This window comes from Trichogramma pretiosum, unplaced genomic scaffold, assembly GCF_000599845.2.
Source record: "Trichogramma pretiosum strain Unisexual culture from Peru unplaced genomic scaffold, Tpre_2.0 scaffold1, whole genome shotgun sequence".
NCBI lineage: Eukaryota > Metazoa > Arthropoda > Insecta > Hymenoptera > Trichogrammatidae > Trichogramma > Trichogramma pretiosum.
In genome coordinates this window covers 372,730-396,666 of record NW_019641703.1, presented here as the reverse complement: position 1 = coordinate 396,666, position 23,937 = coordinate 372,730, and the positions used below count along the sequence as shown (strand labels likewise).

Here is a 23,937-nt window from a genome sequence, read left to right as displayed (position 1 = left end):
ATTCGTCAATAAATACTTCTTGTGCGTTTCGCGCGCGTACTCCGACACGGAAGCTAGAGTCTTTTCCGGGTGTATATACGCGGATGAAGCGAGGAAGAGCAGAAAAAACAGAGGAAAGAAATATTATTATTCAACGTAGACGCGTTGAAAAGAGAAAATTATGTACGTAGTCGGATTTTATTGTGTGTAGCATATTGTTTTTATACGAGTTCTTGATGCACTCGACTTTTTCAATCTCATTTTCATGCTGATCAATGTAATATATGCTGCTCTAATATTTTCATCCATGAACCCGATGCGCTTTTAGCTGCGAATCCGACGAGAATTGCCAATTGCTATGTAGTCGTGTGTCTTGTAAATTGTGCAAATAGGTACCATTGAGAAACGTTTATTTCTCGTAAAAATTGCACACACGTGTGTACGGTCAATTTTTTCTCTTTCCGTGCATAAACATTCGCAAATCGATGTTTTTTCTGTCTACATCGTGTGGTTGCTCGACACAACCGCGAATCTACTCGATCGACGATGTATCGGTTTCAAATCAGTGAAAGAAAAAATATTTTTTATTTTTTTTAATTATACATATAAATAAATTAACTATTCCTCGAACTCGTGACTGTAAAACTCGTTATTATAATTCTTTTTTTTAATTCATCGATTCATCCTGTTACGAGCGTTTCGTAATATCGGCTCGGACATTAAATATTACAAATTCAATATCATCAACTTTTGAAAATTTTTACTTTCTAAAAAGTGAAACAATCAATTTACATTTGTATATTTATTTTTTTGTTTACTCGAGTCCACGATAAATATTTTTTGGTTTTTTTTGTTTGCTACTAATCGCGAACAATGAATATTAAGTAGATCCGTTTAAAAACGACATATTGCGACAGCGTTACGGGGAAAAAATCGTCAGACACGTATCTCACGCTCAGTTCAAAAGTCCGCGCCCGTTACAGTAATATGTCGCTGCAGTAGCAGCAGCGAAAAATTGATACCGGACTATAATACCGCAATGTTTATCACTCGCGCGGGGCCCCCTTATCAATTTCTCCATCTCATAATTCTTCGACGAATAAAGTACGTTTGTACGTTTGTGTGTACACGCTAATTCACGTGCCTTCGTGTGTACGTATGTGTATGTAAAAAAACTGATCGGTATAGTAGCAGACAGCTGCGCGCACATAGACACACGTATACGAGACTTGCATAAGTCTATATATACTCGGGCTATTTCGTAGAGAAAGTAGCGTACAAATACACATACAAACACACATATGTGGCATTTCACGTCAACTCTCCCAGTGCCGCGCGGCGCGGCAGAATTAAGCCAAATCACTAAATTTGTGAATCGCTGTAAAAGTACTAAAATACACCTAGAGAAAAAAACGAACCCATGATTTCGATCGGAAATCGCCTCAGCTTTCCAATGGTGAGGTCAAATTTTCCGAAATTTTCCGCTTTACCCGGGAAAATCGCTGGGAAAACTTTAAAGTCGATTATCTCGAAAACTTCATTTTTAAGATTTTTTTAAATAGTCTAGATCGAAAGATCAGGAAATTTCCCATCGATATAGACCTTTTCCAAAGAGGCGTTTTTTGATTTTAGCGAGATATAGCGAGAGAAAGAAGAAAAAACGTGGTTTTTTGTTCGGTTGGTGGCGTCCGACCGCCCGCGCGCACGAAAAAACCACGTTTTTTCTTCTTTCTCTCGCTATATCTCGCTAAAATCAAAAAACGCCTCTCTGGAAAATGTCTATATCGATGGGAAATTTCCTGATCTTTCGATCTAGACTATTTAAAAAAATCTTAAAAATGAAGTTTTCGAGATAATCGACTTTAAAGTTTTCCCAGCGATTTTCCCGGGTAAAGCGGAAAATTTCGGAAAATCTGACCTGACCATCGGAAAGCTGAGGCGATTTCCGATCGAAATCATGGGTTCGTTTTTTTCTCTATGTGCATTTTAGTACTTTTACAGCGATTCACAAATTTAGTGATTTGGCTTAATTCTGCCGCGCCGCGCGGCACTGGGAGAGTTGACGTGAAATGCCACATATACTCGCACACATAGGAAATTTTGCACGCCTCGCGCGCGGTAGGCTTTCCACGAGCAGCGAGTGCAGTACACTATATATATACACGCAGCGTACGTATATCGGCCTTATGTAATTTTTCGGGGCCGGACTTGATAAATCCGGCTATACTCGATTATAGCGCGCGCAAGGCGCTTTAGCTCGAACGTTCCTTTAATTTCTTTTTTTTTTCTGCTGCTGCTGCTACTTTTAATACGAGCATTATACACGCGCCAAAGGCAGGCAAAGAGACAGGAAAAGTGAGAGGGAAAGACGCAGTGTCCTTCAAATTTCGCGGCTTTTTTTTGTATTTTTATTTTCATCGACGTTATATCGCGTGCGCGCGACTCTTTTTTTGGGTAAAAGATATTCCTTTTACTTTGCGTGCCTTTTTTTTGTTCGTTCGATTATCAAGGTCTTGGTTAGCGTCAAAATTCACGTTGACATTTTTTATGTTAAAATTCTCGAGACGATCGACGCGCAAAAGTCTTGTATGTGCACCGCATCGAGGATAATAGAAATTCAGCGGCACGTGCGTACACACAAATGTACTCTATATCAACAAATATAATGTACTACGCGTATACGTTTGAATTACGTAAATATAAGAGCGAAACGAAATCATTGAACTCGAGAGACTCGAGCGTCGTGTGTGCAATGTTTATATCGGTTTGTAAATTGATACTTGAAACGTACGTTAGAGGTTTCCTGCGCCACGCGCACATACATAAACGTTAGTTAACGTACAAATTAACCTATCACGATATATTAGCAAGCAAAATAGTATGATGTTTATACCAGAATAAGATCCTGAACGAGATTGGAAATTCCTCGATTGGCAATGACGAAGAGCCTCGTGACGGGTCCGGGCACGGCCTCGGTCTGTGGTCCGGGCGTAGGGGCGTCCGCTCCTGGATCGCCGCCGCTGGAGCTACTTCCGCTTCCAGCAACGAGCTGCAAACGATTACACAATTTTTTTATTAGACCGACTCTAGTCGATTATCATTCGGCCGATGATATCCTGAAATTCCGGAAAATTCGAGCTCGAACGAATCTTTGCAATTTAGTAGTTTCGTTTGAGAGATCTGCGATGCAGGATTTAATGAAGCGATAGTTGCATAGCAATTTTTGAAATTCATACACAGGATTTCCGAAATTTCAGGTTCTCGGCGCTTGGCTAACTAAGAAAAGTAAAGTAAAAGTCAAACTTGCGAAGCAATGCAGGATTCAATTGTGTTCATATGAAACAGTCAGAGAAAAAAGAAAACAGAGAAACTTGCAATATTGAATAGACAGTACAAAGAACATAATATAGGGTGCGCACTCTAAATTAATAATTTAAATAGTTAGTGAAACATGTATATATTTTTTTTTTTATAAAAATAATAATTAATGTTAACACGTTCAGTTAATTAATTGTTTGTTGTGTCGAGTCAACATACAATTGGCGTGTACTTGATTTTTCTGTACCAACGATTCGCTAACATTTGAAACAGAAATTAAAAAAAAAAACGAAAAATAAAAGAACTTAGAAATATTTACAATTGTGATTGTACAAGTATACACTAATATATCTTGTTCACAAAAACGTAAAACGAAAAAGTAATAGGTGAAAAATTAACCAGAGTGCGCACACTGCATCTCTACGTCCAATCTAAAAATTATCTTTCCTTTCGCAGCATTCTTTCTTCATCTAACATTGATCCTGCAGCTTCGTGCTATTTTTTTTTATTACAAAAAAAATTCAAAAATAAATAATACCGTAAAATAAATAAGTAATACCGTAAAATATAAAACAAAATAACAATTCCTACGTGATAATGTATAAAAACTAAAAAGCTCTTGCTAACTTTTTTTTCAAAAGTACTGTGTGGAGCTCTAAGAATAAAAAAAACCCATCTTGCTGAATCATAATAATCTGGCTCATAATAACTACTTGATACATTTCTAAGGATTGACAAAAAAATTGGTTGATCATTTTTTCGGAGTGCTGGAGGAGTTGGGGTAGTAGTTCAAATATCTTTACAGGTTGCATGGCACAATACATTGGTTGCTTTTTTTGCTCTAAGGGTAAAATCGCTCAAGAATATCGCAGGTACGATTGCTACAAGCAATGCATATAATAATAATTCTGGCGATGCTCGACTTTAGTCATTACATCAACAATTTCTCAAAATTTGCAGAGGTAATTGCAAATCTTATCAAAGAAATAACTACATTACATTTCAATCGCTAATCATACAAAGTGCAAAATTTTCATGTATTACAGAATACATTGTCGTGGAAGTTCTTACATTACGCAATCATAGAAGGACAATTTGCATGGATGTAATAATTTATTTTTCAACAGTAGGTAAATCTTTCATGGTCAAAATGAAATCTTCATTTTCCAAGTCCATTAAACTGTCGTCAAAACGTCAAAACCAAAGAGTCGGAAGATGTTTTCTCGAAGTTGTGTTATAACATTGATGAGAAGATGAAGGATAAACATGTAAGTGTCAAATTCGAGGAATAATCATAATATTTCATCATAATTTTTTTTATCAGTCAAGAGTATGTAACATTTAGATGATGATGTGATGATTTTTCAACTGAATTCTTTTTTAATCAAATCAAAAAAAAATTGTTTTCTTATATCGTTTAAAATTAAGACGAAGAGATGCAGTGAAAAAAAAATCAATGAGTCAAAGCAAAACTCTTTGTTTGCTAAATTATTCAATTTATGCTTAACTACTTTAATGAAAAAATGAAGGCACAATAAAATCATGTTTGCTATTAAAGCTAAGAGTGAAAAAATATCTAGGTTAAAGAATTGAGATTAACGTTAACTTTGACAATAGATTAAAGAGTGAGTGTTATAATTTATTTATCAGTAGTCGAAAAGAAATGAATTATTTAATTATTGAAAATCATGCTTAGAAAAGAATGTATTACATTGAAAATAAAAGAACACGAAAAAACAAATGAGTTAATGAAATGGTTAATCGAGACATGAAAAACAATGTGGGAAATGAGGTTCTTGGTGTGGAAGTGATATGTAAAGTATGTTGAGTAAAAAGTAAAAGTTATGCAGAATATGACGGATATACACACGTATAACAGATCGATGTACAGAAACAAAAAAAAAAGAAAAAGAAAAAAAAGAAGATTCACCTCGTTGCTCGTGTCAGTTAAAAAGAAAGTGCACAAAATAAAGTTGTTTGGCATTAACCCACGCGAGCGATGCGCGCATTAAGTGAAAAACGTGTCTATGAGGTGAATGGCTGGAGTTGTGTGAGCGGCATTGGCATGCCGTCAGAGCTCCCACACGTAAGTGTGTTTTTGTGCTGCTGCATGTGTATATCCTCGAGACATCTCTCGCGTCTTAGAGAGCTTATAGTACGGTGTATAATTGTTGGAGTCGTGCGAGGATGCGTCGGGGTATTATATTATAAATGCAAAAAAGCCCCCAGAAAGAGAGAGAGAGAGGCGACGTGCATGCGCAAAATACATACGTGCAGTTAATGTGCTATAGAAAAACTACCATAGCTACGTATACATCATGTAAATGTACACAATAAAGCGTGTAATAAGTGTCGGTGCTTTCAGCCGCTCGAAAAAAAGGAAAAGAGGCGCAGAAGAGATAGATCATTTGAAGGAAATTGTACCTTTTCTTGTGTCTGATCGTCGACAAAGACGCGCGTGGGCAATCTGTTGTTCTTTTTCGTGAAAGTGACTCGCGACGCGCACTCAGACAGACACTTTCGGAATTTCATTTGTTTTTGGCTCAGAGTTTCAGTAAATTGTTACAAATAAGTATGTACCCGTATCGACCGAATCAGACGCAAGAAATCAAATTTTACTTAAGCTTTTTTTAATTCCAAGTCACGTGCTGGAAATGATAATAAATGCATAAAATATATCCGAGAACAGTATACCAGAGGTGTCAAAATTATTCATAAATACTCAAATACACAAAGAAGCAAACAAATGAGGCATGTTTTTTTTTTGTTTTGTTTCGTTTGATTGTTGGTTGCATTATATTGCGGTCGAGTGTCCAGAGAACAGGTGTTGTGGGTGGCGCGCAGTGGCGCGCTCGGGCGTTGCAGCATATAATTGCAGTATATAGGGGGGGTGGTGGTGATAGATGTATAGAGACATTACAGGGGGGTACGGGGAGGTAGCGCTAGTCCGTACCGGTGGCATCATCATGGCTGAGCCATTATTCTTGGCTGGCATCATGGCTGGCGGTGCACCCATCATCATTCCTCCTCCTGCTCCGGGCATCATCATGGCTCCACCGGCGGCTCCTCCGCCGGTCGTGGGCATCATCTGGCTGGACGCGGGGGCAGGACCAATGTCACGCGACGCACTCAGGCCTAGACCTAAACTCTGCGTACCCGCGACTACGCGGTACACCGTGCCAGCGGCTCGCGCTGCACTGTCGGCTGCTTGCTATTGGAGATGAGACCCAGACAGAGACACTCAAGTTTTTTGCTTTGTTTCTTTTTTTTTTGTTTTTACATTAATTTTGTTTCCCTAGATCGATTTTTGACATCGATCGAGAAATTTCAGCTACTCTTATTTATAATTGACAGGGTTTATCAAATTCACTGAAGAGATTTTTAACATCGAGTGGAACTAGATTGTAAACCTAAACTGATAATTGAATAATTTCTTGAGAAGCTTTAGCGATAGAACTTGAAATTTTGCCATTTCATAAATTACATTAATGAAAAATCAGTCGAACAAATAACAAATAACAGATAACCTTTTCTGAAACTTTTGCTTATTTTCCACCGTACGATCTTGCAAGCACGTTCGCTTTTGAATAACATTACGATACTTTATCCACGTGAGCTTTCACTTTACTCGTGCAATGTCAGAGGCATAGCGGCATCGTACATCACTTCTTCATCGTCTTCGTTTACGCGCACGTACAGATTCGTCCATTCAAACGTTTTTTCTTCTTCTGCATTACGTCGATAAACCATAGGAAGGAAAGTTGATAATAAATTTAAAAAGCTGTTTCAATATAACCGTTGCCAACAAACTTTTAACCTTCCGGCTTTAGCCGTTGAATTCCAACTTGATGCGCGCGTCAAGACACGATTAATCAAGTGCTGTGATCGACAAAAGTATGTGCTCGAGAGATTATTTCGCGCGTTCATGGTGATTGAGCAATTGGAAAATCGACTACGATCTTGCACGCAGCAACAACAAAAAAGTGCACAGTGCTGCGCTTGCAACGCAGTTCGAGCAAATCGAGTGCGTTTAGAAGCGCTATAAATGGTGCTTGATGTAGAGATATGAAGATGGCCTTGAGTGGATATGCGAAAACCGATGTACTTTATAGCAAAAACTGGATGAATCGCTAATTCGTAATCAAAGATTATGAAAAAAGATGATGAAGAAGAAGGGGTATATATAGATGAAAATGAATATGTCGCCTATAACCTTGGTGGATTGTATAATGTGCGAGAAGTAAAATTCCATTCGATACTGTGTTCATGAAAGTTTCATTCTCGAAACTTTTTGATTCGCCATAATCTTCATTCATCAACGTCCTCTCTATATAGAAATTATTTTCCAATTCTTCGATGTAGAATTGGTGATGACGAACGACAAAAAAAAGGAGATGAACTAAAAAACTAGAGCAAAGATGGACGTGGACTTACCCTGATGATGTCGAAAATGAAGTTACCGGAGCCGCCGCCGCTACCGCCGCTGCCGCTGCCGCCGAAGTTCAGGAACCTCTTGTTGCGGCTGTCGTCGTCGCTGGCCTCGATGTCCTCGAGGGGCGCGAGCTCGCCGCCGTCGGTCTCGTTCTCGGCGTCGTTGCTCGTCGCCGAGGCATCGGCGCTCACGGCGTCGTCGGCGAACTGGACGCGCACCTCGTTGTTGGCCGACTCGGCCTCCTGCTCCTGGTCGGCGCGGCTCTCGGCCTCGCTCACCACCTCGTTTTTGGCGCCGCCGTTCAAGCTCTGCGAAATTATTTCGTTTTAATTATTATTCGTGGCTTTTTTCCATTATTCATTTTAATGTATGTGTGTATGTATAGAATGGTGTGCTTGATAACAGTGCGGCGATCTATGTCATTAGATCACCTCGAGTTAAGAATGTTCGCGTTATATGCAGTGTAAATTGATTTTGTATACAGTGAAAGAGTGAGTAAAACAAGAATTAAAATTAAAAAAAAAAACGACAAAGCTGAAAGAAAAAAAAGGAATTAATAATAATGGCGAGATTTAGAAACGCTTCGGGCAGTAATAGCAACTGCGATATGAGCTCGCACAAAGTCTTGCGTTTTGCGAGATATTTTCGTATATAAGTTAATCACATTGAGAGCGATAAGTAAATAATGATGTCACGTGCGATTATGTATATCAAAAAAATTTGCGATTGTAACAGGGTTGATACAGTGGTGAACTTAAAGTATAGAAAAAACACATAATACGAAATTTTGGATGATTATAAAAAAGGTCCCTTCGTCGCTCGTAATTTCGAAAGGATGAGACATCGTGTTTTGACGTACTTGGACTTTTTCCACGATGTCTTACTTATAGATACAATGGCGTGCGACACATGAACCAGAATATGATCGTATTTTTTTTTATAAACTGTTGAACGTTGTAGATTAGTATCTTCATTTTTTCAGCTCAGGCATTTTTTTTCGTTTTTAAATTAAGCTTGAAAGCAAGAAAATGAAAATACCACCGCAGAAAAGTGTAATATCGTAAACGCAGAGATAGTTTGGAAATGACTTGGCACATTACACACATTTATGTATAAAGAGACAGACTGATCAGATCTTTGATGAGCAGTTTTGTGAACGAGATGCAGATTATGAAATATTATAGCACACGTATAATAGGCACAAAATATTGTTTGATTTTTCTTTACGTTTAATGATTCTTCCATCGGGCAGTTTTCATTCTGCTTCCCTTGAATCCAGTCAGGGCTTTCTTTTGGATGCCGTCTTAGAATCCAGATTCTTCATATCTAATTTTTCATCTTTGGTTTTGTACATAAAATCTGATAATTTTTTTTTCTATATTTTGGCGTGCATATTTGGGAAGAAAAGTCGTCCGTTGGAAAAAGTAAACTGATTTATTGGTATTATATTATCAATCTGTAGTGAGTACAAATGCCACGAAAAGAGAGCTAGGAAATCTAGTCGGTCCCTTAAAATCTAATTTATGTGAAGTAACAAAAAATATACAATATATATTTATACACAGAGTTTGTTGGAGAAAAAACAAAATAAAAAAAATGAAAGATTGTAGCTCTCGATTGACGCGAGGCGTTTGTCGGCGCGACGAGAGGCTACGAATATTGCACGAGCTTTGGTTTAGGGGGCAGTTATTACACTCATGAAAGTACGTGACTAGCGAGGAAAGAAAGTGAAAGAATGTAATTTTTTGCGAACAAAAAAACATTAATTTTGAATTAAATTAAATGTTTAATTTATAATTTAAAAAAAGGAGGAAGTTTGTTTTCTCAGGAAAATAGCCAGAGAAAAGAATGAGAGATAAATCGGGTGTGCAACCAATTGTAAACGATACGAGAAAAGATACTTGAATTTAATTAGAGAACGAGAGACAGTTCGTTACAAGAGTCTAACTGAATCCCCGAAATTGCGGAGAAACAGAATCGTAATATGTAATTGCATCGATACCAAGTGTGCTTGAACCTTTATAGTAATTATAGTACGATATGTATTATATTAATTATGGCCCTAGTTAAAATGCATTATTTTTTCAACATTTTTGTAATGCTTATTTCAATATTAATTGTAATTTAATGATACTCTCCATGAAAAAGTAAAATTAAGAAATCCGTGGGAACTTGAAATTTCAAATCTTTTCTTCAACTTATTCAATGATTTTTTTTGCCACTTGCAGATTTACAGATTTAGGTACTCGCCACCTAGTGGTGGAGACTTGAAGTGGCATTATCGTATTCATAGAGATTTAAAACTGGTCTAAATTTTGACCATTATTAACGTTGAACATTTTTTCCGGGAAAAGAGTTCGAAAAATTACGAAAAAATATTGCATTTCTATCAGGGATGTGTTCGAGTATCTTTCGCTCTTATTCGTACACAATTATCCGGCAAACCAAACATAATGAATTACGATCGATCGTTATTATTTAATTAATTAATATGAATTTTTTTGATTATATCCGAAGGATGGCCGGTGGCGCGCTTTCCGCCGTGACCGGAGTGACCGTCATGGCGTCTTCCTCCTCAACGGTTGCCGCCGATTTCGTCGCACTCGACGAAGCGTCGACGGGCGTCGTTTTGTCCCGATCGTCCTCTGTCTTTACTGTGGGCAATTGCAGGGTTATTTTCGAGCCGCCGTCTCCCGATGACGACGACACCGAAGACGAGCCGGACGACGAGCCACCAGACTGCGACGCGGACGCAGGTTTATTGAAAAAGTCATCGTCGTCGGTAAAACTGAAAGTATTGTCGTCGTCGTCGTCGTCGCCGAATGGATTTTTGGCCTGAACGGTCGAGCCATCGGCGCTGTTCTTGCCGGCTTGGTTCTTGTTGTTGTTACCGAGGACGGTCTGGATCACAGCCGGTCCGAATATCTTTAACACTTCGCCGATCACCATGTTCACCTTATCTTCGATCATCTAGAATCGGGCGATCGGGTAATAAATTTTGGTTTCTTTGTTCATGGATTCTGCGAGACCGCAGAATTAGAGTTGCGATGATGGTTTCATGGCATTCTTTGTGGCGATATATACAGCGACAGGCTTTTTTCTCAAAGTTTTTTGTCGCTTCATGTTTTTTCTCTTTTTTTTCGCATTATATTATATGCATGTAAATGTAAATATCGGTCAAATGGACGATTACGATAATTTCTCAATCCAACGGGCTTTGGCGATATCGCATGTGGTCATAACGAGATCGTCAAAGACTTGAATCGAGGAATTTTTACACCTGTTTATTTATATCGATAGGATCGATTACGGCAATATTAAGCTCTATTGGTGAGTATATGTGTGTTTGAGAGAGAGATGACAACTTGACCAGGGTGAATTAATTTATACACTCTGACATGCGTATAATTTCGCTGCGTGCATAAGTGCGAGAATTTATATTACACTTTTTTTGCATTTTGTATTCGATGACGCAACGCTATTTACACTACGATATATATAATTTCCAAGTAACGCTAAGTTAAATTTTTCTTTATGCAGGAGAAGTACGTCGCTGTTCGAAGTACTCGACTTTATGTTCGTCTCAGTTTGCTAAGATTTTATGCATCAAATGCACGAACGCGTTTTATATGTTATCGTTTGTGGCGCGTAGTAGACGAGAGCTCAATCGGAATATTATACGACCACGCAATTTTACGGATACAATTGCCCAATTATCAATTTACCCAATCGAAGTCGAAATAAATAAATAGAGAAACAGACCGTGATCGACTTTCGAGGCTCTGATATACATCCACACTGAGACACGTGTCTTATATGTTTAACCCTAGCATTGACGCTTGGCTTGAGATAAACCACAAATCGGTACCTATTCATCTGTTATTCCTTTTTTTCTGCCGTCGTTGTTATCTCGTACAAAAGGAAAGCACGTGTAGTTACTCATATCCTAGTGCGCTGCTTATAAAACTCGACCTCGGACTGAAAAGCCCGCCAAGCGTCGATAAGTTCACGCGCGCGCGAGATTTCGTCACTCTCCCTGCCCCTTACAGTAATTTTTTTTTTCTCGCGAAGGATTCAGCTTGCGTCTGGAAGTCGAGGTGTCCGATTACAATATCTCGTAATGTTTTCCATGTTTCCCTTCCTTTTCTTTCCCCGCGTACATCACGGAAATTAATAATAATTCGCATTTAGCCACGATTGATATGCGTTTCGCGGCGCTGCGTACGTATATTAATGTACACGCGGACATGAGCGGGCAAGGATATCATTACGTTACACACACACACACACACACACACACACACACACACACACACACATAGTGCACCGGCAGCGACGTGTTTCGCAGTTTTCTGCCGCGAGGTCGCGTGTGGAAATATACCCGGTCGAGCGCCTTAATACGCGGAGATCGATTGGAAGAGGCGTGTAAGCGTCGTCGTTCTCGTGTTTTGACGTTTATCCGAATGTATTACTGAGAAATGAAATTATTAAGCGACTCGTCGCTGCTGCGATGCGAGTTCGATTGCGATTTGAAACAAAACTTCAGAAATATAGGTGATCTTAACCTTTGATTGTAATTAAGCAGATAAAAGCGTGTATAATCTTTTGAGAAAACTACTCAATTAGCGTAGCTAGTTAAAAAAATATGAAAAGATCTTCAGCAAGGAAACTACTGATTATCGAAAAGTCTACACGATCTTCATCCGATAATTCTCTCAAGACGATTGTCTCTATTATAAGCACATATACACGATGTAAATAGATAATATCTCGCGCCTATATGTACGTATGTAATTAGTCTGTACGAATCGATCATTAAAAGAGTCGCACTCGCCATATACATATGCAGCGACGACGAGCTGTGAACAATAGACTCTACGAAGCGAAAAAAAAAGAAAGAAGTGGAGCTCGACCAAATTTACACACACTTGAACGTTACGTATGTGTACGCGGTACATATCGCACACGCGCCTGCCTGCGTATGTGTAAATCACACGTTTTACGCTCGCTGATTTTTCGCAAAAGATTATTGCGCGTGCGTAATAAGTAATCTCTCTCTCCGCTGCTGGTAGTGCCGAAACGGCAAATTAATTGACCCGAGCGAGTTAATGGCCACGTGTATACAATATGAACCGTAACGAAAATTGCATTATCAAAAATATTTCAGGAGAGTAAGTAGTACGCGGCAACTCTGCTATGCCAATACTTATTAACAACGAAAACGTATAATGCACTTTTGCAGTCGGTAAGTAGAGTGTGCACTTCGGTTAAACGACTCGTAAATTTTTTTACTCTCTCGGCTCGAGCAACCGATTGAGAAGAACAATGAAATTTCGTACTACAAACGAGACCCGCAACAACTCAAATCGGTGTCTATGTACCGGCGATCTTAAAAATTAAAAATATAAATAAAAAAATTCGAACAAATCATTGAACACCATCAATGGATAGATCCCGTATTTATATTATGTTATAGCACCAAGTATTATGTGCTTTATATTCTTTCCGCTTTCGCAAGGATTTATAACATTTATAAACACAATTCGTTTCTTGCAAGGCGTAACAAACGCTTGCCTCGCTCGTACGTTTACGTCTGTGTGTGTGTGCATGTCCATTATACAGCTCTGTATGAGCTAAGCTCGTTTGTTCACGTACTACACTAATGCGTGAAGTGCACGTGTGTGTATACAGCGATTAACGAGTAACGCGTCGTGCACTTGCACACACATAGATAAGTCGTGGCTTTCACGTCAGGAATGCACATATAGTGCGCTCGCGCCAAGAACCGCGCCATATAGCAGTCGAAAATGTCTCTTCTCGATAAATCGGTATCTGTATCATAAGTATCTATAATGAACATCCTCTTCATTTCATTGACAAAAAAAATTATGTTCAAGTAGTATACACGTAGTTTTATATTGTGCGTCCGACTATTTTCTCTCCTCTACTACTGATTCGAATTTGAGCGAATTATACGAAATTAGTTGTCTTCGTGAATGATGAATGCACGTTTTACATATTGTAATCGTCGAAATCATCGCGTGGGCTAACGAACGTAATAACAGTCAGGTGCGCTGTGAATTGGCTTTTATTTTTTTTTCTCTCTCTCATTATGTCAGTGCAGCGAGATAAATGCGAGGTGCGCGCGACTGTCGGTCGCGTTAGCTCACCTTGGTGATGTCGGGAAATAGTTGTCTTAGCAGACCGATCGTCCTCTTGTTCCTCAAAGCCGAATCATCTTGTGGATTTTCACGCGCCATCAGCCGGTCGAGTACCTAAATTTGTAAAAAAAAACATTTTTTGTTGTTGTTTACGTTTTTTTCAACAAATCATCTTACGGTGCGTCCCAGTCGTCGTGCGTTATATATTTTACAATTATTATACGTGCAATAATCAAATAGGAACGGTATACTCGTGTCATTTAAGGCGTGCGGGTAATAAGAATGGATACAACTATCTATTATGTAGTTATAAACAAGGAATATCTTGTGAGCGCATATATCCAGGTGATTAACGCGAGTTACGTGCAAGTAGAAAAAAAAATACATGCATTATCAAACAGTACATCTCTGCAAATCTAAGATTAAACAACTTATAATTATTAAATCTTTGCGGCCGAGCCATGAATTTTTTTTCGCATTTCTGACCATGATTTTGCATTTTTCTCTGCATTAGCGGGGTCACTTTACCCAGGCAAATGATAATTTTAATCGCTACTATAAATCTCAGGTCCAACGTTTTATGATCGCATAATTATTCACTCGACAATTTTTTTTCCTCTTTTCCTCGACTGTTCAAATCTCCTCGATCTGTAAAAGCATTATGTTTTTGATATAGGTACATAGTCCATAAAAGACAGAACGCGCAGAACGTGTGGGTCAGAAAAATTTGTCGCAATGGCTCGAGCGCCCGCGCACCTAGACATGTACACACGTGTCACGCCTATATTTGCGCATTTATATACAGTCGACGCATATTAAGCTAGCTGGTGGCATGTACAGTACATTGCGTTCATTTTCTAAGTTCCTCGTGATTATTTGCTCAGTTATACGCATTGTGAATTATTTAGTTTACCGCGCTTGTATACGATGTATAGGAAACCTTTCACTCTCGCGCGTGTCCAGCGATCTCGACTCGACTCGAGACATAATAGGGTGTCATTTATCATTTTCAGGGCTCACAATTAGCGCTAGGTGTAGCAATCTAATCCAAGCTTTACAATAATCGTTGATTATTTATTCGCATATTTTCTTTTGTTGTGGCGAACTCTAAACCAGTGGCACGCGAGCAAAGTCTTCGTGAGGAAAGTCCACTTCGACGATTATTCAATATTATTTTCAATATTCATCGATTATAATATATTATTCATGCAGCCAGGGCAATGCAAAAACTCGAATTGAATAATTTGGAGCTCGAGATCGGTCGGAGTCGGTGTGCGCCGCCCCCCGGCCGATACGACGTTATATTATTTAGCGCAAAGTCACGTCGCTTTATTATATGCGCTTTGCACAGTGGACAAAGTATAACAAAGACATTGTGGCGCGCGTGGTTATACTTTATAGAACGGTTATATAGCGCTGGGCACAGCAGCAGCAGCAGCAGCTGAAATTGCCCAACACAACGTTGGACTCGAGAGACCAAAGTGGCTATATACAGTCCACTTTCTCTGCTGTGTGGATATATACATCGATGTATAAATGTATAGTGCGAGATCGCAATGATAACGCAACTACTGTCAGCCACTGCTGCTGCTGCGCTGCTCGACTCTTTGATGGCTTGTCGCTTTGCCCGAATTCGCGAGCTTATAAGCAAAACTTGATGCGGACCAAGCGGTGGATTGTGTATCTATGTAAATAAATTGCCAGGCGAAACAATGGTATAAGTCGAGAGTGGACTGTAATGGAAATTTAGCAAATTTTTACGCTTGAGAATCGAATTTTATATGCTTGCTCTGGGGCATTTTTTTTATTTTCAATATATCATACTGTTAAAAATATTTTCGATAGAATTAATGTGAAAATAAATCAAGTTTTTTTTTCAACGTAAAAGAATTCAATTTTACTTACAAACACTTGATATAACTAATCACCCTACAACCAAATTTGTCGTTGTGTTTCACTGGTACGATTATTTTACTTATACAATTATTTTGACTTAGCCACTTGCAGATTTACAGATTAAGGTATACGTGCCATCTGGCGGCCGAGCCTGTGACTTTAATTTTGATTGAATTTTCATGAATTTTTTCCAACTTCAATCGAAGCATTGACATTTGGATCCAGAATCGATCTATTCACTGATACATTAACTTTTAACGAAAATTTCATCTTAAAGTATCTTAAATTCAATACAATATCCGTAACTTTAATTTTAATGTCTGACGTTACATTAAATCTACATTAAATTTAAGGTTTCTTTTAACAGTGTACGAATGGCTTTTCGCGTGGCTTGCGTGAACATAAGGATTAAAAAAATATATAACACTTTTTTGTCGTGCTCGAGAGATCCTATCGTGACTTCAAGTGCGTGTGTACATAGAAGCTACGACTTCGTGACGCTTATCACGGCGACACGATCGGCGGCGCAGACGCGAGTCGAATCCACACATTGTGTATACAATATAATATACCGATCGTAACGAGCCACTGCAACCGCAAAGGACCAAATGCGTCAAAAAAGTCCGTATTTATACGCGTGCGGTGTGTGTATACGTGTGTACGTGTGCGTTGTGTTATCGAGGTTCATAGAAAGCGCGAATATGCGGCCAATCTACTTTCAACGCGCTCGGTGTATAATATATAGCGGCTCGAGGCGTGCACCAATGCGACCTTAAAGGCCATTCGAGAAAAGCTGCAACGTTAGCAATACAAGTGCGATATCATTGCAGTTTATGTACGCGATATTTCGTGACGCAATAATAATTCATATACTCGTGTGTATCTAAAATATTATTATGTACGTTATCGACGCGAGACGCATAGGATCGATTAGCCGTCGCTACGTATGTACTAATGGGTATAATACACAAGCGCAAAAAATGATACTCACGATTACCAATATCTCGAGCGATCATTCGGACAAAATGTGCTATCGTTAATTCGTTCGGTCGATTTGTTCAGGCTCGTACGTAAAAACTTTATGCATAAAAAAAGACGCGTTTCTAAAAAGATATTACGACATTGTCCAAAAAAATCAAACACGTGTGTATGTGTGCACGCTTAGGAGAGGAAGCTAACGAGTGGCATGGAGAGAGGTGCACAGGTAAAAAGTACGTATAGAAAAAAAATGAATTTCGCGGTTGAACACGTCGCGCTCAATTGGATCGATGCTGCTGTTGCCTCGTCGATCGACATGGCGCCATTCGATCGGTTAGAAAGCGCGAACGCGAGCGCGCGCCTCTTTGCAATTAGTTGCGAGTTTCGTATTATATACATTTAATAATAATATTATTTAGCAGTTGGCCGCGATGTCGCGGGATAGTATATCCTTTCGGATTAGATTTTTTTTCTTTCTCAGCGTCGATCGAGGGAGCTAAATATATGGAAGTGCGTAACTAAAAAAATATTTATGCAAATATGATTTTTCGTATCTGCCACGTACGTATGATACGATACACCATGTAAAATAGTGTGTCAGTGTCATCGACTCGTGCACACGCGCGCGCGTGACCTTACTTTATCCTCGCGAGCGAGCGCGCGCGAGTCGTGATCGAGTCGCTGATCGCGAGATCGGTATTAAATACTACGCGATCGTTCTGTATGTATAGCTTATAGAATCATTCGAGACACGCGCGCGAACCTGTGCCTGCTTTTAATAATGACGAAAAATTCGTGCATTGTAAGGAGGATGATCCCACTGTACGCTGCCATTTATTTTGCGCGATATAAAATAATCTCAAAAAATAAATTTCCTCAGCTCGAAGAAAGAGAATAAGCTTCAATCTCGAACCAATAAAAATCTCTGAACATTTCGCTCTTTCGCAGCAGCAGCAAGCATCAAGCGACAACGACTCGCGCAGGCACGTGTACTATATATCTCTGCAAACGTATACATTGCAAGCGTAATACTCTCAAAATTACTCTTACTTTCCATGCAACTCGCGCGCGCGCGAATACGAACGCGATCGACCGCGAAGAAAGTGTCTGCGCCGCCGCGGAGACTCGGTTTCGATGTCCGAGAGCTCGTAGTCGGCCGCTCTTGCGCGAGCCTTAACTTGCGCGCGTGCTCTATAAGATGGGTGAAAGCGTCGTCGTCGTCGACTGTATAGACTTAGCTTGTTTTGCTCGCTATTTGAACTTTTACAAGCCGCGATTACTCGAGCTGTTATAAAAGGAGTGAGTGCAGCGTGTGTGCGTGGGAGGATGCCTCTATTTATCTTGGTCTTTGGGAAGATTCCATCCTGCCGTTGTATTACGCATGGTAGGCGTCGATTGTGTCAGAGAAACGAATTATGTTGTCGCGAAACGAAAGTCTCAGCGCCGAAAATTGATTGTTTACTCGTACATACATTTTTTTAAGCTGTATTACGAGCTGAACAGATGAAATTCCGAATGCCAAAGCCAACAGGTGTGGTGGCAGGGTGAGGTTACGGCCGCACGCGTTTGCGCTTTGGAGTACATAAGGTTTTCCTTCTTTTTCTTCTTTTTAATTTTATTTTATTTCGAACACGCGGATAGTGAGCGGTATACGCGGAGAGAAGGTTATTTACCGTCGAAAGCCGGATTCGCGTATTGCCAAGACCTTGATGCATATCGCATTATAATATAACACAACGAAATAAAAGACGTTTGATTCTTGAATTTTTTCTTTCAACCGTAAGTTGAATTGATAAGGCGTTCAATTAATAAAAAATAAAAATTAAAAAAAAATCAAGCGAGCGAGAGAGACTTGAGTGCGGAAAAAAACTGTAAAGCGACGTCTCGGCAAATTAACATTAAATATATTTGCTTCGTTAAAGCCGTGTTTGTTTATTCAATCATAATTAAAGAATATAATAATCCTGTGTACACAATGAAGAAAAGTTTTATTAACGCGCAATTTGCACTGTGCTTATGTTAGCCATTCATTTGATGTATACTTTCGCGTTAGAACTATCAATCAATTAACGTTCGTTTTACGATTAAATTAGCCAAGTGTTTATTGAACAATTTTTCGCGTATACAATGGTATGCATTCATTTATTCGTGTCGCAAAAAAAAGAAAAAAAGTCGAAAAGCTTATATATTTACGAAACGAACGTGCGTTCGAGTCATTGTAGCAACGGAAAAATCTGTTCGCGCATATCGGAGCGTAGTTGGCTAAACACATCATCATCATAATAATGTAAAAGTCAAACAGCACACTTATAATAAGCCTTAAACAATTGCCCCGCTACACGAAAAGTAGCCGACTTGTATGCAAAGACATCGCCGCGATGTTATAGTTATAAAGGAGAATATAAAAAAAAAACAGGAGAAAAAAAATTGCCATCGTGCAACGAGCGTATGCTCGTGTTTGTACGCACGGAGTTTCATATCGTTGACAATTTGTGTCACATGCGTATATGGAGTGTACGCAATCGCGCCGCTGAGGTACGGCTTCGTGACCATACGGTCACCACACCGCGGCGCGTACGTGTTATTTTGTCATTGCCTATAATATGATAGATTTGTTAAAAAAAAGGTGTACTTTTCCATTTTCTTTTTCTAGATCGGTAATCGGTGTCGATCGCGTTAATTCCGTCCAAAAACAAAGCAAAGAAGCCGAGTGAGGAAAAAAATCGGTAATTTCCTACGTTACGTAAAAGTTTGCACTTGGCAACGATTTTTAACATCGAACAAATGAGCTTCGGTACATGCTTAGCTACTTAGTTTTGAAGTGCATGGCTCGTATAATTATGTTCGATCGGTAGAGAACACATATAATATATTGCTGAAGATCGATGCAAATTCGATGCTTATGCAGGTTTTTTAAAAACACGACTTTTTACAATTTTTTTGTGTCATTTTTTTATAGTTCCAGAAATAAACTTAATTATTCCTCAGTGTGTACATTTGTCGTGAGATCACGATGACCGTAGCGTGCGAGTGACTAATTTCTTTCAAGTTTTGATGCTCTTCATCGCCCACTACGAGGCGAAAATAGAGAACGCATTCGAATTCTCGTCTGCATAATTTTATCAAGATACACGTAAAAATAGAAGTGTGATCTAGTTTTAGAAAAACGAGTTGCTTGCTATACGCTTTGCGATCTCGCGTCACGAGGATATCTAAAATGCGGGTTACCGATGTTTATTACGTAAAAAACAAAACAACATCATCGTCGCAATTCACATCATACTCGCATCGGTACATAAGCTGTCACGACCGACCCCGATTCATTGATATCCTGATTTTATCTTCAAGTATCATCGGGCCTCTTATCTCGTCTAATTTGTTACATAATTTCTATTGCGTACAATTATCTTTTTATAATTTCAATACATTTTTTACGGTGCATTTTGCTGTTAAAGTTCACGTGGTGAAATCGTATATACATATACAGGAGAGCTACAGGTGACACGATGAGATCGCTAATATCTCGTGGTTAGAGGTGTTTCGCAATAACAAATTTTTTTTTGGTCGTCTTACCCTAGACTGGAAGCCGGGAGCTGGTAACGAGTGGACCGCCGCGAAGCACAGACACACTGCCAATAACGTCGTTGTGAGCTTCATTTTTATTTATTTCTGATTATTGTCGTACGAGTACTTCTGGAAAAAAGAAAGAAAAACAATAAATTATAATGCGATGATTTATATCAATGAAGAAAAGTGAAAAAAATGCATTTAAGCGCAATGTGCATCTTATAATAAAATGGGTATTACATATACGCATTACACGTATATTTGAGAGTGTGGCAAAGTGGTCGAGTGTTATATCGGTTACATTATTATAACATATTACAGGACGATTCATCAACAGCAGAGCAGCAGTTGCTGCAGTTGCGAGACATAGAGAGAGAGAGTGTCCATAACGTCCATAATGACACTTAACGATTATTATGCACCTTACTTACACGCAAAGAACATATAATAGTCCAACCAAAACAAACAATTATACATCATGTGTGTGTGTGTGCACTGTGCAAGCGTTATATCGCCTCGATGGGATACGTAATTATATCCGTTACAACAGAAACGGCTCTCGATGTATAACGAGCAGCATCCGAGTTTCTGCGTGATGTAAATTTTGACATGTTCCCAATGGGGTCTAAAATCGTTGGTTTTTTGTTCACATATCTGTATAATAGCATCCGCGTGTGCACTTGAGAAGAGACCTCGCGAATACCGTTCACCAAGTCGACTTTTCCTCTCCGCGACCATCGATACAAAGAAACAAACGGCCGCCAGGTACGCACACCTCTTACTCGCTCGCTGCTACTCCCTCGAGGGTGAAAAATGAAACGAAAAAAGGCCAAAAACATAGCTTAATTGCCCATTCTCTTGAGCTGCACTTGTGCACGAGCACGCGGGTCTTTCCACGGTCGCCGCTAGTATAGCTTCTGACTTTCATCTCGGCGCGCAGAAAGGGCAGAAAAATCACACGCAAGGCCAGGCCCCAGGAAGAGCGTACAGCACATACGGTATAAATGCATTAACTACAGGGGGAAGGACGTTAGAGTCGATCCAGGATACCCGAGAGCTGGGAGGAAGCCTTTCTCGCCCGCGCCAAGCGCATACGTACATATATTCTCGCTCGCTTGCGACAACAGCAGCAGCAGAAGCGGTAACAACAACGCGGACTATCACTTTCGGCGCGTGACGCCAACTTACACTTTGTGTGCATGTGCTGCACATGTCTCTTTCTCTCTTTCTTTCTCGCGGACGACGCGCGCGAATCGAAAGTCTCTCGCGGCAGCTCTCGAGCAGTATATGCACACACACACAACGTTATTCCTCGCGTTATTGCGTGACTCGTCAATGAGCGTACGTGTCGTGTATGTGTGCGCGAGCTTTTCTTTGTTTTGATCCTACGCGAAGAGTATGATGGATCAGCTCGCGATCGTTTGTGCGCGGAAGGAAAGAAAGTTACCATAACGATTTCCCTCTCCACCCGTCCTTCTTTTTATTCACAAATTTGAATTATAAAGTCACCTGCAGCGGTACATGAGGTCTCCCGCGCGTATTCGTGGAAAAATCATAAAACTCGCGCGAACCCCAAAGATGACGCGCTCCTCGCAATTTCGCACTCGTCGTCGTACACGCATATTTATTTATGTGTATTATAAAGGCATGCGTATACACGCAGCGAAGAGGTTTCGTAATAATCATTATAATCGCGCTTATACATAGCGTTTATTTATTACTCTCGACTTTGAATATTCAGAGACGAAGAAAGTCTGCGCGCCGAGATGAAAGTAAAAGTCGGTCTCTCTCTCTTATATACATTTACAGCAGCGGTGGTGGCGGCGGCGCGGCGCGAAGCGTATGTATGTATGCGAATCGGCGCATGTACACACGCACTTATACACAGGTGCATACGGGTACGCAGCAGCAGCATTATTGTACGAAAAAAGTCTGCACTCACACACGTGCGTATGTGTGTGCGTTCGGTACATGCGCCGAGTCAATGGCTTTGATGACTCAATTCGTTCATGCGGTTCTGCGGCGAATGAGAGCGCGGCAGCGAGACGATTTTACGAAAATTATATCACATGTACGTGCAAATTGCACCAAGAGGGAGAGAGTGTGATAGATGTTCTTTCGATCGAGCGATTGTGTTGAGGCGAAATTTGGCCGAATTATATGCATTATATTTGCGAAGGCACGCACGTGTGTACCCGAAGAGCGCAAATTTTGGAGTGCACAGAGTACGAAGACGATTCTGTTCAAATAACAGCTTGCTTAAATTTTACGATTCCCATTCATTTCTCTGCCTTTAACATTTACGCATGTGTATTTCGCAAAGCCGTGCACGAAAGTTGTAATTTAAATAATCAAAGCTCAGATAAATATCATTCGTTTTATTAAAATATAATGCATTAATATAAATGTCGTATCCGGTCCGAGCGATGAAATCTTTTTTTTCTATCGTGAAAAATAGTTATTTTAATTAGCGATAAAATCAACGCCTCGTTCTCTCTTTACAAAAGGATGTGCGCCGAATGAGTTGGACATTTCCTCTGGCCGAGAGGAAATTCTCGTATACATGATATTATACACGAAAAAGTCAAGTATGAAATATTATCGTTGCTTAAAATCACGGTGTAAATTAATACCTTGCATTTGATATAATCAAGCACCTTATTAACAACTTGAGAAAATCTTTCTTCCCTTCCAACCACGTGTGAAATTAAATTATTTTTCGTTTTTCTGTGCGCGAATTGCGAGCTCGATTTTTCAAATCCCCTCAACGCAATGTGATCCGAAGTCTCGATCGTGCGCAGTGTGTCATCTCACGTCTCGAAACTAACTCAAGCCGTAGTATACGGAATCCGATTGCGCAAATTACTTCTAAAGTCGCGTAAGATGCAGTCAAAAACATTGAGATTTTAATTCGAATCCTTGACGCGTATACGCGCTCGGCGCGCGTAATATACTCCGACCGAACTAGAAGGCAATTAATCGCGTTATAAGCTCTTCAATCGCGCGTTATAAAAAGAGTTAGAAGAAAAAAACGAAGAGACGCAGGAATATTTAAGAAACCTCGAGAACGATGCGCGTGTGATGTATTATGTGTTGCGCGCATATGTTTGTAATATTTTCAATTGACCCGATTACACGTTTTACCGCCCGAAGGATCACCAGTTGGATGACTTAACATAAGATTCCTTTCAATAGAATTTATTTTTAGATAATGCGTGAGTCTCGATCGGTTGGAAATCGGTTTGTGTAATAAAAAATAACGGGAACATTTGTTATACGACACAATTGACAGGTGTAAAAATGACTATATCAACTCGCCGCGTTTATTTAGATCGATACCGAGGCGAGATTTCATACCGATCGTACGATTACAATTAGCAAGGTTCAACGAATTTGCATATACGATTATTACGCGCTCGAATAAAATGATCGAGCACATTTATTCTACCGAGCTTCTCGATTGTATCTCCGCGCTAATAATAATTTTTTTCTCTCTCTCTTTTTTTCTGTGCTCGGAGCCGAGAGATCGAGCGAAAAAATGTGCACATATTTTTATAATCTAGCCGGTGTAATTGTTGCCGAGCGCGCAAAACACTCTCGGTGCGC

At 39.7% G+C, this 23,937-nt stretch overlaps 1 protein-coding gene across 1 annotated transcript in view; it reads right to left on the bottom strand.

Annotated features, from left to right (window-relative positions):
• LOC106655078 (glycine-rich protein 1-like) overlaps positions 1 to 23,937 on the bottom strand; it is a 28,031-nt gene that overhangs the window by 2,161 nt on the left and 1,933 nt on the right. The window contains exons 2-7 of the mRNA XM_023462827.1: positions 20,338 to 20,457; positions 13,900 to 14,004; positions 13,588 to 13,590; positions 7,732 to 8,010; positions 6,251 to 6,508; positions 2,873 to 3,028 (exon numbers count right to left, since the gene is read on the bottom strand). Coding sequence (XP_023318595.1) covers positions 2,873 to 3,028; positions 6,251 to 6,508; positions 7,732 to 8,010; positions 13,588 to 13,590; positions 13,900 to 14,004; positions 20,338 to 20,421 — 885 coding nt within the window. The 5' untranslated portion in view covers positions 20,422 to 20,457. The remainder of the gene's footprint in view (positions 1 to 2,872; positions 3,029 to 6,250; positions 6,509 to 7,731; positions 8,011 to 13,587; positions 13,591 to 13,899; positions 14,005 to 20,337; positions 20,458 to 23,937) is intronic.